This window comes from Xenopus tropicalis, chromosome 3 (assembly GCF_000004195.4).
Source record: "Xenopus tropicalis strain Nigerian chromosome 3, UCB_Xtro_10.0, whole genome shotgun sequence".
NCBI lineage: Eukaryota > Metazoa > Chordata > Amphibia > Anura > Pipidae > Xenopus > Xenopus tropicalis.
Genome location: NC_030679.2, coordinates 132,820,798 through 132,839,962, shown reverse-complemented (window position 1 = coordinate 132,839,962; position 19,165 = coordinate 132,820,798). Strand labels below are relative to the sequence as shown.

Below are 19,165 nucleotides of genomic sequence, written 5' to 3'. Positions count from 1 at the left end.
CCTGAGGCCATTCCGTCACCTCGCAAATCTATCCAATAGGAAGGGGGCGCTCAGTGCGCAGGCGCAGATCTTGTTCATCCGGAAGTCATTGCACTGCGCTGTGCTGGGAGCTATGGATCCTGGGTACCGCGGTGAGGGGGCGCTTTCTTGCTGCTAAGCCGGGATGCTTTGCCAGTTCTGGGTCGGGGGGTCGCTTGTTTTTATAAGGGGGGTGCTTGCACTCTTGCATGGGGATATTTAGCGCAAAGTGCGCATTGTATGTACATTAATAACATGTAAGCAGCAATTTTGCGTGACTGACGCCCCTTTCTGCCCCCCCCCCCTTCCTTTCCCCACAGCGTATGGAACATGGGGCTCAGTGACAGGCCCGCAAGGTAAGGGGGTTATCTCCCAGTGGGACAGAGCAATTCTGCCATTCAGCTGATTAATGTCTGTCCTTCTCTTACTATACAGGCTCCTTCATGCAGACCTCTGTGCATTGGGAAGGTAAGGATACCCCCCCCCTACACTCAGCTGGGGTATATTTATCAGGCTGTGTAAAAAGTGGAGTGATGTTGCCCAGGGCAACCAATCAGCAATTAGATTTCAACAGTTGGAAAACCAAAGCAAAGCCTCTGATTGGCTGCTATGAGCAACATCACCGGTAATGTTTTACTGCACTTTTTACACAGAATGATAAATATACCCCTAAATATCATATTGTGCCAATTCCTGTCCATGTGGTTTATGCACTGTTGCTGCCAGAATTATGTCTCTAAAAATTAATTCCACCCCCCCCTTTTTTTTTTGCCTACTACAAATAAGCATTCCTGTGCCCATCTACTGCCACAGAACAGAGCCGAACCCTTGTCCTCTTTTGGATCGGTTACTGCAGTCTGTAATACAGTTACTGGCCTACTGGGACATTCAGGGACACGTCTAATAAATACATGTTGTAATATTTCAGTTACATTGCAATTAGTGCAAATCAGTGAAATATCCTTTCCTATAGAATTCTGCAGTCTGTAACTCACTAGTGTTTCACATTCTTGTTACATATTTTAGTTGGCTTGAAAAAACACCAAAAGTCCATCAAGTGCAACCCTTCCAAACAAACCCCAGTGTACTTACTGTATATACACACACTGATCTATCTATCCACTCACATACAGACCCACACTGACCTATCTATCCACTCACATACAGACCCACACTGACCTATCTATCCACTCACATACAGACCCATACTGACCTATCTATCTACTCACATACAGACCCACACTGACCTATCTATACACTCACATACAGACCCACACTGACCTATCTATCCACTCACATACAGACCCACACTGACCTATCTATCCACTCCAATACAGACCCACACTGACCTATCCACTCACATACAGACCCATACTGACCTATCTATCCACTCACATACAGACCCACACTGACCTATCTATCCACTCACATACAGACCCATACTGACCTATCTATCCACTCACATACAGACCCACACTGACCTATCTATCCACTCACATACAGACCCACACTGACCTATCTATCCACTCACATACAGACCCACACTGACCTATCTATCCACTCACATACAGACCCACACTGACCTATCTATCCACTCACATACAGACCCATACTGACCAATCTATCCACTCACATACAGACCCACACTGACCTATCTATCCACTCACATACAGACCCACACTGACCTATCTATCCACTCACATACAGACCCACACTGACCTATCTATCCACTCACATACAGACCCACACTGACCTATCTATCCACTCACATACAGACCCACACTGACCTATCTATCCACTCACATACAGACCCACACTGACCTATCTATACACTCACATACAGACCCATACTGACCTATCTATCCACTCACATACAGACCCATACTGACCTATCTATCCACTCCCATACAGACCCACACTGACCTATCTATCCACTCACATACAGACCCACACTGACCTATCTATCCACTCACATACAGACCCATACTGATCTATCTATCCACTCACATACAGACCCATACTGACCAATCTATCCACTCGCATACATAACAACAAACTATATATAAAACCATACTAACTGTAGATATTAGTATCACAATAGCCTTGGATACTATGCTTGTTCAAGGACTCATCCAGGCCCCTCTTTTAGGCATTAACAGAATCTGCCATTACAACATCACTAGGAAGGGCATTCCACAACCTCACTGCCCTCACGTAAAGAACCCCCTACTACAATTCCTATTTAATGTGACTGCCCACATCACTTCTCCCCTTTACTACTAAACTCTGCCTCCTGGCTTCCTGTCATGTGACACATAAGACACCTAATTCTTTCTTTACACACATCTGTGCGCTACTGTTAACCAACCCCGCAGTAGTACATGTTAGCCAATCAATCACAGCATATTTGTCTTATGTTCTCAATCTATTGGCCCCCACTGTTATTCGCTCTAGTGATTATAAACATGGGCTCCACTGAGGCACTTGCTTTTGAGATGGTATGAATTAAACCATGGCACTCCAATAAAATTACTTTTTAATCAAGAATTCTGAAGATTTGCTCAGTGAGTGCCTGCTCTTCATAAAAAACAGTGATATCCGTTCCCCCAGCTGAAGGTGGTGCACTTGAGCCTCTTCTCTGGTGAGTTGTTGGACATATTTCATAACCATAAACCTTTATGTATGGACTATAAAATTTGGCATTGGCAACCTGGCATTTATGGAAATAAATGCTGTGGCCGTTGTTTATATGCCCATTCTCCTTTGTCTGTTGGCAGGCTTTAATATCCCTCAACTTCCTCTGTACGGCCCTCAGTGGAGTAGAAGCTGTGCCCCTGTCGGGCCCCAATACAAGAGCTTTGAAACCAGCAGTGATGAGCCCCAGGCTGCACACAGGTGAGCTGAGCTTGCTGTCTGGATAATGCCCTGGGCTGGCACTGCTACTCCCGCGAACCAAACCCACTGCCATCGCTTCTGTAATTGCAACTGTAGGCAGCGATTGGGTGATGCTGATAACAAGTGGTACCAGTTGTCTGTGTCGCCCTAAGGTGCTCTCCAGCTGTTACTAAACTACAACTGACAAAATGCCAAGGTTCTAGCTGCCCAAGGCTGGAGGGCATCCTGCCTACCTTCTACAAGCACATTACTTGGTGTCCTTTCCATCTGGCATCTGCCTAACACAGCAGGGAACAGTTTGATTCGTGCAGCGGATGTCCCTAAATACTGTGTATGCTACTAATTCTGTGCACACCCAATGCAAAATACTCATGTTGCTCCAAGGCTGTGTTTTCCAATGGTTTTGACAGTACTACAAGATTGGGACCCCTCCCACCACTTTCTATAGAGAGGGGCAAAAATATAAACAACACAATTTATTTAGTATTGATATATCAATCACATTAAAATCAATTTAAAACTTGGCTGGCCAGCCTACCACCATTCCTCCTAAAGTAGAGAGGTGTTAGTCTTAATGTAACCACAAAATCTTTTTTGTTATTTTATATGCAAATGTGCTATGTGGCGTATGGAATGCGGCGTTCATGTTATTTGTACTATATTGGTAAAACAGTAAGACCCTTTACGTTGAGAGTAGGTGAACATAGAGGAACCATAAAAAAATCACTAATTATATATTACATTTTTGCCCCTTTCTATAGAAAGTGGTAGAGGTGGGATGGAGTCCCCCTCTTTTAGTATTGATATTAGGGTAACATTCTGTTGGAAAATTTGTGAAATAATATGGTTTTGACAGAGATCCTGATTTTAGTACAACACTCCCCTGGCCGCCGGAGTGCAGCAGTTCCAACTGGGGAAGCCATCAGGGAGCCCAGAGCCAAGGAACACCCGCTGTTGGATGGCAAGGCTTTGGAGACGACACAAAAGTGGTGAGAATCTAAGTGTAATGTAAAGGGTGTGGGTGTGTGCAGCCTGAGAAGATGGTTGACAACGCAGTGGGTTAGTAATATCCATCCCCTGTCCCTCTAGCTTTTGTGGAGTTGTAACTTCCAAAACTGACCCTGCAAACTGCTATAGTGAGCTGTAGGTGAAAAAAGTAACTAGTACTACTACGTAACTAGCACACTATAGGGCTAACTAACATGGGTGCCAAATTGCAACAGTACAGTTACCCAGGGCCTTATTCTCTATGTAGGCACGTGCCTTGGGCAGCAGCTTCAGAAGTGTGGCCCTTGGTTGCCTAAATAGGTATGGGACCTGGGGTATTCCGAATAAGGGGTCTTTCCGTAATCTGGATCACCATATCTTAAGTCTGCCAAACAATCATTTAAACATTAAATAAACCCAATAGGATTGTTCTGCCCCCAATAAGGGGTAAGTATATCTTAGTTGGGATCAAGTACAGGTACTGTTTTATTATTACAGAGAAAAGGGAATCATTTTACCATTAAATTAACCCAATAGGGCTGTTCTGCCCCCAATAAGGGGTAATTATATCTTAGTTGGGATCAAGTACATGTCCTGTTTTATTATTACAGAGAAAAGGGAATCATTTAACCATTAAATAAACCCAATAGGGCTGTTCTGCCCCAATAAGGGGTAATTATATCTTAGTTGGGATCAAGTACAGGTACTGTTTTATTATTACAGAGAAAAGGGAATCATTTAACCATTAAATAAACCCAATAGGGCTGTTCTGCCCCAATAAGGGGTAATTATATCGTAGTTGGGATCAAGTACAGGTACTGTTTTATTATTACAGAGAAAAAAGGTAATTATTTAAACATTAAATAAACCCAATAGGGCTGTTCTGCCCCCAATAAGGGGTAATTATATCTTAGTTGGGATCAAGTACAGGTACTGTTTTATTATTACAGAGAAAAAGGGAATCATTTAACCATTAAATAAACCCAATAGGGCTGTTCTGCCCCCAATAAGGGGTAATTATATCTTAGTTGGGATCAAGTACAGGTACAGTTTTATTATTACAGAGAAAAAGGGAATCATTTAACCATTAAATAAACCCAATAGGGCTGTTCTGCCCCCAATAAGGGGTAATTATATCTTAGTTGGGATCAAGTACAGGTACAATTTTATTATTACAGAGAAAAAGGGAATCATTTAACCATTAAATAAACCCAATAGGGCTGTTCTGCCCCCAATAAGGGGTAATTATATCTTAGTTGGGATCAAGTACAGGTACAGTTTTATTATTACAGAGAAAAAGGGAATCATTTAACCATTAAATAAACCCAATAGGACTGTTCTGCCCCCAATAAGGGGTAATTATATCTTAGTTGGGATCAAGTACAGGTACTGTTTTATTATTACAGAGAAAAGGGAATCATTTAACCATGAAATAAACCCAGTAGGATTGATATGCCCCCAATAAGGGGTAAATATAACTTAGTTGGGATCAAGTACAAGGTACTATTTTATTATTACAGAGAAAAGGGAAATAATTAAAAAAAATCTAAATTATTTGATGGAGTCTGCGGGAGATGGCCTTCCCCAAATTCAGAGCTTTTTGGATAATGGGTTTTTAGATAAGGGATCCCATACCTGTATTATTAAATTCAGCTCCTCGCCTGCTGCTTACCTCTCCCCTACATGTGCATAGTCTTTCCTGCATGTAACCAATCAGATCTCTGTGTTCAGTATATAGTGTATAGTAGTCAAAACATGTAGGACCTAGGTGAGTAAATGAGTCCCCATGGGCACTCTGCCTGAGTTGAGCTGTCAGATTCCCTGCTACAGATACAAATAGATTAGGGTCTGTTTCATAAGGAGGCAGTACTGTTAGTATACTACAGACATTGGGAAGATGAGGTTTATGGGTTTTTTTGTTTTTTTTGGTCTTATCCCATAGACCAGCAGCATTAATATCTCTGCTTGGTTGCCAAAGCGCAAGAGAAAGAAGAAGAATAAGAAGAAGCAACAGATGGTCCAGCTTGGCTTTAAGACTCCCACTGAAGGTGAGAATTTGGCAAATAAAGGGCAAGTGTCTGTTAGGCCTTTGTAAAAGTGGTTCTTTTTTGGGTTGATCCAAAGGCCAAACTAAGCTTTGCTTAGTATTTTCCATAGTGACCTGTCGTTCCACAGTCAGCTGTTTGTGCTGTTCCACACATAGCCAAGTGAGGGGTATAAATGTTGGCTGGGGGTGGGGCGGGGGTAAGAGAGGGGGGAGAGACTGATATATTTATAGGAGAGGACCTAAACCAAAAAATAATAAAAAGTAACAAAAACAATAAAATTTTAGCCTTACCAAGCAATTTTTGGCTGCCGGGGTCAGTGACCCCCATTTGAGAGTTGGAAAGAGTCAGAAGAAGGAGGCAAATAACTTTTAAAAACTAAAAAAAAAATAAATAATGAAAACCAATTAAAAGTTGCTTAGAATTGGCCATTCTTAAACATACTAAAAGTTGACTGAAAGGTGAACCGCCCCTTTAACAGATAAAGCTTTACTCTGGGAAGCAATGGGAGTTGCACGTCTGCAAGAACCAATAGAAAATGTGCATTTCCAGATCTGGCTTCTATTATGTCTTTACTGATAAAGCTCCGGTGTATTTCTCCTTCTTTCCTATTTTACTAGATAAGCCTTCGACATCTGCAAGCAGCACCCAAGGTAAGGTGTCCCAGAGCCCTATAAACACCTCATATGTCAACCTCTAAAATCGGAGACAGTTTTATAGTTCCTCCCCGAGTTGCCATCAGTTACCATCCCACTGGTGAAAATGTAAGTCGACGGTGGGATGGCACATGCGGCGGCGCGATTTTGGCAAATCGCCGAAAAAGCTTTGCAAGGCAACTTCGGTGATTTGCCGAAATCGCTTCCTGCGCAGCGTGTGCCATCTCACCGGCGACTTACATTTTCGCCAGTGGGATGGCAACTCGGGAGATGAGTCGCGCGCGAACAGGGAGATTTGTCGCGGGCAACTAAACTCCCCGTGTGCCAGAGCCCTTAGGCTTCTGGCACACAAGGAGATTAGTTGGTCCCCTTGATAAGTCTCCCCTACCGCTGGCAACTAATCTTTAAATGCTTTCCCACTGGCAATTATGTAAATCACCAGTAGGGGGAAAAAAAGGGGGGAGCCTAATTTTTCCCAGTGCCACCCAATGTGCTGCATATTTTTGTGAATGGAAATATTTTTTGTAATATAAATGGCCAACAGGAAAGCATTCGGAGGAGATTAGTTGCTCGCAGCATAGAAGATTTATTGTGGGCAACTAATCTCCTCGTATGCCAGGAGCCGTAACCTTTCCTTACTGTTGTTTCCTACAGGCAGGTACCCTGTCTCCCATAAGCACAGAGAAGAAAATCAGGAGGAAACTGTGAGTGGCAATTTTAACATGGGTGCTGTGTAGCCGCGGCGTAACTAGGTCTTATTGGTCCCTACAGCAAATTCAATTTAGGGTCCCAAAATAATTGAACATTCGACCTATTCTACCAAGATATATTCAATTTGCGCACTGGGCCCCCTATACTCCTGCACCCTCTACCTGCACAGCTGTGTCTGCTTCCTCTGTAGTTACATACCTACAGTTGGGACTGTAATGTGGGAAGTGGCGCCCCCCCTCGGCACTGTAATGTGGGAAGTGGCGCCCTCCTCCCTCAGCACCATAATGTGGGAAGTGGCGCCCTCCTCCCTCAGCACCATAATGTGGGAAGTGGCGCCCCCCTCGGCACTGTAATGTGGGAAGTGGTGCCCCCCCTCGGCACCATAATGTGGGAAGTGGCACCCCCCCCCCCTCGGCACTGTAATGTGGGAAGTGGCGCTCTCCTCCCTCAGCACCATAATGTGGGAAGTGGCGCCCCCCCCTCGGCACTGTAATGTGGGAAGTGGCGCCCCCCTCGGCACCGTAATGTGGGAAGTGGCGCACCCCCTCCCTCGGCACCGTAATGTGGGAGATGGCGCCCCCCCTTGGCAGCATAATGTGGGAAGCGGCACCCCTCTTGTCTTGGCTATACTCGGGCATGCCTCATTTTTTTATTTTTCCTTTCAGAGAGAAAAGGACACGAAACAGAATGGCACTCCCCCAAAAAGTAAGTGGCTTCTATATAGAACAAAAGGTTCCATCTTCCATTCCAACCCATTACCCAGCACAGAACATCAGCGCTTCTCTGGGCCTATCAGTAACATTGCCATTCTTTCATTCCCAGCCGACAGAGGGGCGAAACCACCAAAGAAAAAAAAGAGGAAAGGGAATCACAAAGAGCCCCAAGAGATGTAAGTTCAGAGTTTTACAGTGTTCCCTGTGCAAATGTGTGCAGAACCCCAACAATGTTTCTAGTGGGACCCTCCCAGAAGAGCAGAGACTGCTATAGCAGCAAAGAGAGAAGCAATTCCATAGAGATTTTGGGCAGACAGGGGTCCAGATACTTCTGGCCATTTAGTTATTCCATAGTTCATGTAACAGATGGACAGTGCTATGTTTCTGCCTCTTTTTGCAGTTTGTGCTCCATCTATCCTGCCATAACACCTGTTTCTCTTCCCATTGGTTTATAATCACCTGTAGTAGAAGCCGCTACGGGTGGGGACACTTATTGAATGAAAGCTTAGCAATGGTAGGGAGTGGCCCTTAGGAGAATTTACCCAGTGCAGACATATTCCTTATATCATACTGTCGGATTTTAAACCTGACTTCTCTTTACAGTGTTCCTGAGCCCAAGCCCCCTGCAAAAGATGCCAAAAGTGAGAGCTCCGCTACAGAGTTCCACTGCTTTTTGTGCAAATATCAAACTGACAATCGGTGGCAAATTGCACAGCACTTCAGGAGCACCATGCACAAGGAAGTCATAAAAGAGTTGCACAGGACGCTCCCTAAATACAAGGTGGCCTTTATTGAGGTAGCAAACACAACGTAAATGGTCTTGTCCTTCCAAAATGTGTCCATTATTATTGTACCAAGAGTTATCTATGCATAGAACATTCCTTCTGTGTGTAATTGTTTTATCCATGTGAGCAAAAGCTGCCATATCACCCCACAGATGGCAAAAACATCACATTAGGGCCAGTAGGGCTACACAGCGGGGTATTTATATAAACTATAGTAGGGTTTCTGTAGCAAACACCCCAGCTGTACCAGTGCAGGAAAGGCTGCCCCCGGGGCTACACAGCGGGGTATTTATATAAACTATAGTAGGGTTTCTGTAGCAAACACCCCAGCTGTACCAGTGCAGGAATGGCTGCCCCCGGGGCTACACAGCGGGGTATTTATATAAACTATAGTAGGGTTTCTGTAGCAAACACCCCAGCTGTACCAGTGCAGGAATGGCTGTCCCCGGGGCTACACAGCGGGGTATTTATATAAACTATAGTAGGGTTTCTGTAGCAAACACCCCAGCTGTACCAGTGCAGGAATGGCTGCCCCGGGGCTACACAGCAGGGTATTTATATAAACTATAGTAGGGTTTCTGTAGCAAACACCCCAGCTGTACCAGTGCAGGAATGGCTGCCCCGGGGCTACACAGCAGGGTATTTATATAAACTATAGTAGGGTTTCTGTAGCAAACACCCCAGCTGTACCAGTGCAGGAATGGCTGCCCCGGGGCTACACAGCAGGGTATTTATATAAACTATAGTAGGGTTTCTGTAGCAAACACCCCAGCTGTACCAGTGCAGGAATGGCTGCCCCTGGGGCTACACAGCGGGGTATTTATATAAACTATAGTAGGGTTTCTGTAGCAAACACCCCAGCTGTACCAGTGCAGGAATGGCTGCCCCGGGGCTACACAGCAGGGTATTTATATAAACTATAGTAGGGTTTCTGTAGCAAACACCCCAGCTGTACCAGTGCAGGAATGGCTGCCCCTGGGGCTACACAGCGGGGTATTTATATAAACTATAGTAGGGTTTCTGTAGCAAACACCCCAGCTGTACCAGTGCAGGAATGGCTGCCCCGGGGCTACACAGCAGGGTATTTATATAAACTATAGTAGGGTTTCTGTAGCAAACACCCCAGCTGTACCAGTGCAGGAATGGCTGCCCCTGGGGCTACACAGCGGGGTATTTATATAAACTATAGTAGGGTTTCTGAAGCAAACACATAACTTTTACCAGTGCAGGCCCATTATATTTTAATTACTTTAAAATAGTTTAATTCGTTTGGTGGTGTTATTACTTTAAGAATCCCCAGGGCCGGCCTTTTGTTCTTTTGAGAGATTTCTGCTAGGACTTGTCAGGGACTTGTCATGCCGGCGCCTGTGTCTGATTGGACACTTGGGATTGGGGGTGCACTTGTCTCTCTCAGTCTGTGACACCCCACTCTCTGCCGTAGGAATATCTGCACAGAGATGTCAAGAAAGTGGTCAGTGAGCGGCGCCAGCAGCACTTGGCTGTGTCAAAAACGTATTCCTTGAAAGGTACTGCTTTGTATTTTATTTAATGCTCCCTCGTTGTGTGTCGCTAACCCTCTCTGTGTCGCAGGGATCGGCCAGGAGCATTTCATGCAACAGGTACAAGCTGTCCGCTGCTCCGCCTGTGACCTGCTGCTCCCCAACGTTATAGAGACCCTGCTGAAGCACACGGCCTCGGAATCGCACGCATTGAATCGGAGGGTAGGGGCTGTGTGTATCGTGTATATACGGATGGGGCCACAGTGAATGCTCAACTCTTCCCAGTACATATTTCCATAAGAGATTCCCAATAGCTGTCTGTATGCAGCTCCCTTGTGGTTGGGGGTAACAATATTCATATGGCCACTGGCACTAGGGGGAAGCTTCTGGTACAGGCGGCCATATTTAAGGGCACAAGTGCAAATAATCAGATTCTCATTGAGCAGGTTGGTTATACACATAACTAGCAGAAGCTGTGGCACTAGGCTCAGTCCTATTCTCGACCAGTCTGTGCATGGGGGTCACTCCTGGCAACCCATACAGCCCTGTGTGCCACGGACTGGCCAGCCTCCTACTGCTTATCTTATTCTCTCTCTTTATAATGAAATAAGTGCCAGGGCAGGGTCCCTCTCACTGTTCTCTATTGTGTCTTCCAACAGATGATGTTTGGCAAAACAGTGGATGGCAGCGTTATTGTGGCCAAGAAGTTCTTTTTAGACAAAGATATCATTGAACTTCTGGACAACTACATGGAGGTGAGATGGGGCTGTCTGGGAGTTCAGTTCCTGCTAACAGCTCATGTTCTGTTCATTGCATTCATATTTCAGCTGAACATTCAGTTTAGTAAGACAAAACAAAGGTGTGTCTGAAGACGGATTGTTTATACACAGCTCATATCTGTCATGATTTTTATGGGTTACTTGGTATTTCTAAATTACACTGTTTACATAGCAAACAATTCCCTCTGCCTAATGTTATTCTTGACCCAACAAATGTATTTTATTAGCTGTAATATTGGTACAGATTACAATGCAGGATTCTGGGGGAGAAGCTCTAGTAACTGATGGGTTTTGAACAAAACATGTTTTCCCCATGACAGTATTCCTTAACTTCGCTTTTCTTACAGGGGAGATAGTAAGTGTGAAAAGCAATCAATGCTGTGTTGCTGCTTCATAATAAAAACAACTAGATGTCCCTCTGTACGTCACTAAGAAGTCTGTACAGGGAGACGGTATAATCCTGAAGGTGGCGGTTTGGGGATTTGCTCTAAATGTTCTTTTTTTGCCCCGGGAAGTATTGATGTAACACTCGGCACAGGGTGCAAGTAGGAACAGTTCCCTTTTATAACCTTTCCTCCTTCTGTGACCTGCAGGGCAACAACTTCATTGCAAAGACCACACATAAAGGAGCCCTGGCCAGGAAAGATATTCCTAAACCTGATGCCCATCACAGTGATGGAGGGGAGTGCCAGCTGGCTGTGCCAGTGCAACTACAGAACTATAAGGAAGAGTACCAAGAGATAGAGAACTACAAGGAAGAGGAAAAGAACTTCGAGGAAGAGGAAAAGAACTTCGAGGAAGAGGAAAAGAACTTCGAGGAAGAGGAAAAGAACTACAAGGAAGAGAAAAAGAACTACAAGGAAGAGAACCATAAGGAAGAAGAAAAGAACCACGTGGAAGAGGAAGAGAACCAGGAGGAAAACCTTATGCATCTCTGCACTTGTAGTGATGATGGTGATGGTCAAGATGATGATGAAGAAGCTGTACTGGTGCTGTGAGACCACTTCCTCTTTACATTACCTTCCTATGGCAAGTTACATTTCCTTCTCCGTCCAAGCCCCATGTAAGGAAATTTTAGCAACCAATAGGAATGTTTATTGCTAGTTTTATGTTAGTTTATGTGCTGGAGGGGCACTCCAAGTTCAAGTGTCCGAAATGCCCAGGGAAATGCCCAGGGTGTCTCGGCAAAATGGCAGCCTTTCTGTGACTGGGAGAGTTAAATATAGGCAAGGAATCCCAGACCTTAAGCTTTCCTTTAGCTTTCCTTTAGCTTTCCTAGCATAACATCTGCACGGGGGCCCCACAGGCTGTCATCCAACACCATTTGTTGCTACTGGTATTATTTTCAAACACACACATGCTCTTGTGAGGGTCCCATGGGAACGATAGGAAGTGTTCCCTATAGGGCACGACTGATTCCCTCCTGAGCTCCCCCGGCCGTGGCCAGGGCTGTGGCTCCATTTCATTTATGCACTATAAATCTGTATCAGTACCCCAAAAACTTTCATTTTAGTTCACTGTTAAAAATGTTGATACAGGTGTGTTACTGTTTCTGTTTTTATTGGCATATGTTTTCCTACAAATAAAACATGTTAAGTAGGGTGCTTTTTGTATTCATTGTTGTATAACCCCCCCCCCTAGTTTTTGAACTGTGTCCCATAATAAGTCTGATGTGATTACATAGGTGCTTGAGAGGCAGGGCACAGGGGAGGTGTTTAGTATTGGGTTTGGTTCCATCTGTCCGTCTCACAATGGGGGAGTGGCCTTTTCTTTTGGCACCTAATTTTGATGATGAAGGCTCTGGGGACCCATCTAGTTGTGACAGATCAGCGTTCTTTATAAACACCGAAGAGCCAGAATACATATATGTTAAATCTCCCTCTAGTCCCGGTTTGTTTCAGATATAATCAAACGGGCAACAGTGGGCTTCACCGAACCAGTTGGTTGTTTATCTAGACCAGTGATCCCCAACCAGTAGCTCGGGGGTAACATATTGCTCCCCAACCCCTTGGATGTTGCTCTCAGTGCCCCCAAACCAGGGAGTTATTTTTGAATTCCTGACTTGGGGGCAAGTTTTGGTTGAATAAAAACAAGATTTACTACCAAATAAAGCCCCTGTAAGCTGATAGGGTGCATGGAGGCCCCTAATAGCCAATCACAGCCCTTATTTGGCTCCTCCATGAACTTTTATGGTGCTTGTGTTGCTCCCCAAGTCTTTTTACATTTGACTGTGGCTCATGAGTAAGAAAGGTCGGGGGATCCTTGGTCTATACCATGTGAAGGCAAAGTGTTCTTGGCCTAAACCCACTGTGAGTGGAAAACATACACGGCTGAAGTAGAGGGCTGCATCAACATGCCAAATTGGTCTTCACCCAACAACCCACTTGATAGATGTATGGCTAATAAACAGGCAGATATAAATAGGGTTGGCCATTATTTGGCCTCTATACACAGGTCAGTAACCAGTTTCTGCACCCGTCTGGCCCCTTATAGGAACCAGTTGTACAGCTTTTGCTTATGTTTGACCCATTTGTCTTGACTACTGGCACGTCTGGTGGCCAACATGGGGACCCAAGGACCAGCTTTCTGCTCTGCACTCTCCAAAATGGCTTCTTCCCACTGCTTTTCAAGAGGGCAAACCAAAGGATCATATTCAAAGGGGATCCTTGGTTTTATATAAAAAAAAAAAAAAAAAAAACTGCATCTCTGCCCCATTACAAAATACAATCTCAATATTTTTTAGGCCCCAAAAAAATGTTTTACAAGGAAACACAAAGAAAAAAAAAAGTTTATTACAAGTAAAATGTCACCGTTTTAGAGTAAAAATTCTATTTATTTCTTAAATTCACAGACAGTCTTTATAAGAACATGGTAATACAAGCCCGTGATACATTTGTGGTTTGATATAAATTTGGTATTTTTTTTTTTTTATTCTATTTTTTTTTTTATTTTTAATCTGTTTAGTGATGCTCTGCAGGTTCTGGTAGCCAACCAAGTAATAACAGAGTGGCATTAACCCAGCCAATGACAAACACTGTACCAAATAACTAATCTTAAGGCTACGGTTATTCATTCAGGAGGCAGAAATGTCTGAAGCTCAACCTAAAGCTCTCAGAACTCTTCTCCCAAGCTTCCCTACAAATATACTGCTTGATGTATGATATCACCCATTAACGAGAGAAGGTTCTACCTGTTTTATGCATGAAATCTCAATTTCACCCATCAACAAGAGAAGATTCTTCCTGTTTGATGCATGAAATCTAATTGATATCACCCATTAATAAGAGAAGGTTCTTCCTGTTGATGCATGAATTCTAAATATCACCCGTCAACAAGAGAAGATTCTTCCTGTTTGATGCATTAAGTCTAATTGATATCACCCATTAATAAGAGAAGGTTCTTCCTGTTGATGCATGAATTCCAAATATCAGCCATCAACAAGAGAAGGTTCTTCCTGTTTGATGCATTAAGTCTAATTGATATCACCCATTAATAAGAGAAGATTCTTCCTGTTCGATGCATGAAATCAATTAGATCTCATACATCAAACAGGGAATACTCTTCTCTTGTTGATGGCTGATATTTAGAATTCATGCATCGAAAAGGAAGAATCTTCTCTTGTTATGGCTGATATTTTGAATTCACCCATCAACAGGAAGAACCTTCTCTTATTAATTAGATTTCATGCATCAAACAGGAAGAATCTTCTCGTTGATGGCTGATATTTAGATTTCATGCATCGAAAAGGAAGAATCTTCTCTTGTTGATGGGTGATATAATTTAGATATCAGCCATAAACAAGAGAAGGGTCTTCCTGTTTGATGTATTTGGAAATGGTTATTAAAGCATAAAAACCATGTTTCCAAATTTCAGGTTATTAGTTCAGGGGATGTAAACATCTGACCCGGAACCGAATGCCCTCAGAGAAATCTTGTTTCCCTAACACTATACTGTTTTATGTATGTTACAAGACAAAGCCCATTAACCAGAGAAGGTCCATTCTATTTGATGTATTTGGAAATGGTTATTAAAGCACAAAAACATGTTCCACAATTTATATCTCAAAGAAAACCACTCATTTGCTCTATGACAGACGAGTTGATCTATTATAGGGCAGACAGGCCAAGTCCTCACTCAGTACGTATAATACAGAATTTGTATAACACTGTCAAAGCTTTGTATCTCTCATATCTGCTCTACAACACATTGGCTCCCTGGCCAAGTCAGAATTCTGGGGTCTTATCTTCAATTTCCTTTTTAATCACAACAATGTTGGCCGGCAACTAAGAAAACCCACGGATGGAGCTGGGGCCTCATTGTGCCACTGGAATGGAGCCCGATACTTATTATTATTGCTCCTAATCATGGATTCAGTAAGTGCTTTAGGTTGTTCTTTGGTTTCTGGCCGGTTATATTGAAGGGGTTATTAAAGATGTCACGAACAAAGCAAGTTTTAATGGCGCTCATTTGAAACATAATTGAGATGGGACTTATCTAGCGCTAATAACTGCCACCTAATTAGCTCAATCGTTAACAGATATTAACAATATTTTCCATTCATGATACTGAGGCTGAGAGATTATCTCAAGTGGTTTGGGGTTATTAGAAACCCAAGAGCCGGAGAGGAAAGGGATCCTGCACACAATGTATCTAGATGAGGTTGAAGTGCTGTACTTAATATGTACAGCCCACAGTGGGAGGAGTTAAGGCTTAGATTATGATGGGAAATCCACACCGAAGGATTTACCCTACCCAGCTTCATACACGGTCAGTGATGCCATTATGGAGTAAAGTGAGCCTGCCCAAAGCCAGCCTACCCAGCTTCATACACGGTCAGTGATGCCATTATGGAGTAAAGTGAGCCTACCCAAAGCCAGCCTACCCAGCTTCATAGATGGGTCAGTGATGACATTATGGAGTAAAGTGAGCCTGCCCAAAGCCAGCCTACCCAGCTTCATACACGGTCAGTGATGCCATTATGGAGTAAAGTGAGCCTGCCCAAAGCCAGCCTACCCAGCTTCATACATAGAGTTTGCAGTCACCCTTTCTGAAATTAAGAAATGAAAAGCGCTTATACTGTGTAGAACTTGGCTGGATGAAGCTATAGAGTAATGCTGCGACATGTGACATAGTACATAGAGGGTGGAGTGACAGATGGAGTTTAACCCTCACTGCTCCTTTACAAGGAAGGGAAAAAGAACACCAATACCTGAGGTCACTTACACATGAAATGAAATGTAAATACTTGCCTATCTTACAGAGCTGTATGTTTTCCCTTTTCAGCCAGTCTAATGAATGAATTGCCAGAATGCCGCCCACCACCCCTCCATACCCGGGCCCTGGGCTGCACTGAGTTGGTTCCAGTGATGCTCAGGGCCAGACTGTCACTTAACCCTTATCCCACCTGGGTGTAAATCCCTTTGCTCTCAGACTCCCTGTGCAACCAATCAGCAAGCCCTATTTTATTGGGAGAAATGTGTGATTATTGCCATTACTGCTCCTCTGAATCCCTACACTCCTTCACTGTACATCCCAATGATACAAGTCTTTATGGGGGGGGGGGGTCCTGCAGAGCATCACTGTCCCACCTAGAAAATACTGCAGAAGTATCAATCCCTGACACCTTCCATTGCTCCTCTCTCCTTTCTAACGTCCTTGCAAGGAATCTCACCACCACACCCGACACATGGAGGGGGTCGCCCCACTCCCATACAAAAAGGGGGAATTTGACTAAAACATAAAATAAAAATGCAACCAAGGTAAAATAAAATGAAAATATAATAAAAAAAGACTTTATTGCATGAAATCAGTTACAACACAGACTTCCGTGCCTGTTACTCAGGGAAGGGGACGTTGGGGGGGACAGGCCGCTAGCTAAAAAAGGGATTAGGGTTGGGTGGGGCAGGTTGGACAGGAGGGAAGAGGGGGGAGGATGGACAAAGTTTATGGCACATAAAGGATTTTAGTTTTTTTTTTTTTGTTTGTTTTGTTTTTTTTAAACAGTTCAAATTATATATATATTTATATATAAAATAAAAAAAGAAAGAAAACAAAAAACAAAATGAAACGGAGGAGGATAAAATTACAGAGACGAGAGAGGGCGATAAGGACCGTTAGAACAGAAGTCAAATTTTGTTTCAAATTAAAGGGGCTTAAACCCAAAATCATGACAATTAAAGACCCCCCCCCCCTCCATCCCCTTCACGCACACACACACGCACCCTTACTGCAGCTCTCGGAATGAGGGGGTTCGGGGAGCCGGCGGATTATTGGGGTGTGTGCAGAAAATTGCACTAAATCAAGCTGCAGTGCGCGCTGGGCTGTAGGCAAGGAGGCCGCACATTCAGGCCGATTTAATGGCAGCTCCATGTGGCAGTTCATCTGTATTATCGTCTGCTGGTAGCCAATGAATGAGCAGAGCAGTCTCCTCTGGGTACACGGGTCACACTGGCACACACCTATATTGCAATTATGTCCAACAGACATGCACGGGAGGCAAAACCATCGTCATCTCTGCAGTGGAAAACACGTGGATCAGCGGCGCCCCGGGGAGCGCCTGGTCATGCACAATATGCCACGTACATGGGAAGCAACACAGACAGATGTGCAAAATAAATCTGTAAAATATACATGCAGGTATATATGTTCTTCCATGTTAGCGACGGGGCGTGTACACGTTCATCCCGTACAAATACATGCAGAGCAATAGAAATCCCCACCAATGGAAATGCTAGCGTGTGTGTGTTCACGTGCAATCTGCGTGGGCCAGAAAGGGGTTACACGCATCTGTGGATGATTGAGCTTGCATAGTCACTTGGGGTTATAAAACGCCTGGCGTGTACACGCGCCATCAGAACATGTCAAGAACACACGAGACATAAAAACAAACAAAACATTAATGGCAAGCACGTAGAAATGTACTAAAAACACACGTGCGCGGGGCCAGGAGCCGGCTGGACATTGCATGATTACATTCATTGTATGTACACACGGAACCACGAGTGGTGTGGGATACCACTGACCATTATCAGAATGCATGGGGAGGTGCAGAATGTACACAGTGCAATCTGCAACCCTAAAGTGCACTTGTAGAACGCATGACCCACCCTGAGCACGCAGGAAACAACCCCACTTGGAAGTGCACGTTAGCGCCCTGCGTGTTTAAGTGCACGCCCGGAGCGCTCGGTGTGGCGCACAAACGGCTCTGGGATGATAACACATGCATGCTGCGCACAGACCGTGAAGGATATTTTGTTCTGCATACTCACTGCTCTGCAGGTCTTCGCTAGTCATACATTGCACTGCATCCAATATATCCAATAATTAATACAATTAATATCTGAGGCAGTTATTATGGGGCACGTTTGGAGACAGCGCTGTACCGCTTGCAGAACGCTCCAGCCAACACTGCATTAGCAAAGCTTTCCAGATTAGTGATTATTATTTGCACACACGCAAAGTTCTGCAGCCAACCCCCCCGCCCCCCCCTTATCCCAAGACAGTCCGTCATTATTTGTCTTGCACCCAGATCCCTCTCCTCTTCAGCCTCCTCAATAATACCAGAGCGCCCATTAATATGGGAGGGGGGGTTGGTGGGAAACAGATTCACAACGCCCCCACTTAAAGAGTCTCTGCTCTTTCACATGTTACTGCACAATGATTGGAGACGGGGGGAGGGAAGGGGTATATATCACCCCCTTTTTTTTTTTTTTTTTTTTTTTACCGCTTTTAGAGACTCTGTGTCTCAAAGTACAGGGCTGGGATAAAAATACAGAAAGGGGAGTAAAATTCAGCGTCTCTTGTGGGGTGTTACCCCTTGCTCCTTAAGGTGACATTAAAAAAACATGTGAAATGGTGGGGGAGAGGGGGAAGGGAAGGAGCTGCCGGGAGTAAAGTGGTGAAGGAGGTGGTGGTGTTGGTGAAGAGACCGGAGTCTTAGGAGAACAGGTTCTGTTCAAATATCTCCATCAGTTCACTCTGAAAATTCATATCTATAGAGGGCGCCATCTGTGGGGAAAGAGAGGAGAGTTAGTGAGTTAGTGAGTAAGGCTAGGGTGGCACAAAGGCTTCTATAGAG

General features: G+C 44.2%; 2 protein-coding genes across 13 annotated transcripts in view; one reads left to right on the top strand and one right to left on the bottom strand.

The window, feature by feature from the left end:
• On the top strand, positions 1-12,692 carry akap8 (A-kinase anchoring protein 8). Of its 9 annotated transcripts, none has more exons than XM_012953720.3 (15): positions 1-131; positions 339-374; positions 454-486; positions 2,796-2,913; positions 3,785-3,902; positions 5,879-5,948; positions 6,566-6,598; positions 7,256-7,305; positions 7,978-8,017; positions 8,135-8,201; positions 8,629-8,821; positions 10,252-10,336; positions 10,401-10,531; positions 10,969-11,064; positions 11,682-12,692. In XM_012953720.3, the coding sequence occupies exons 1-15, from the start codon at positions 113-115 to the stop codon at positions 12,084-12,086; spliced, it is 1,494 nt and encodes a 497-aa protein (XP_012809174.1). In that variant the 5' UTR covers positions 1-112; the 3' UTR covers positions 12,087-12,692.
• Positions 12,693-16,853: 4,161 nt separating this feature from the next.
• Positions 16,854-19,165, bottom strand: part of brd4 (bromodomain containing 4) — a 33,111-nt gene continuing 30,799 nt past the window's right edge. For 2 of the 4 annotated variants that reach the window (XM_012953714.2, XM_012953713.3), the window contains exon 21: positions 18,865-19,095. In XM_012953714.2, coding sequence (XP_012809168.1) covers positions 19,024-19,095 — 72 coding nt within the window. In that variant the 3' untranslated portion in view covers positions 18,865-19,023. 4 annotated transcript variants of the gene reach the window in all.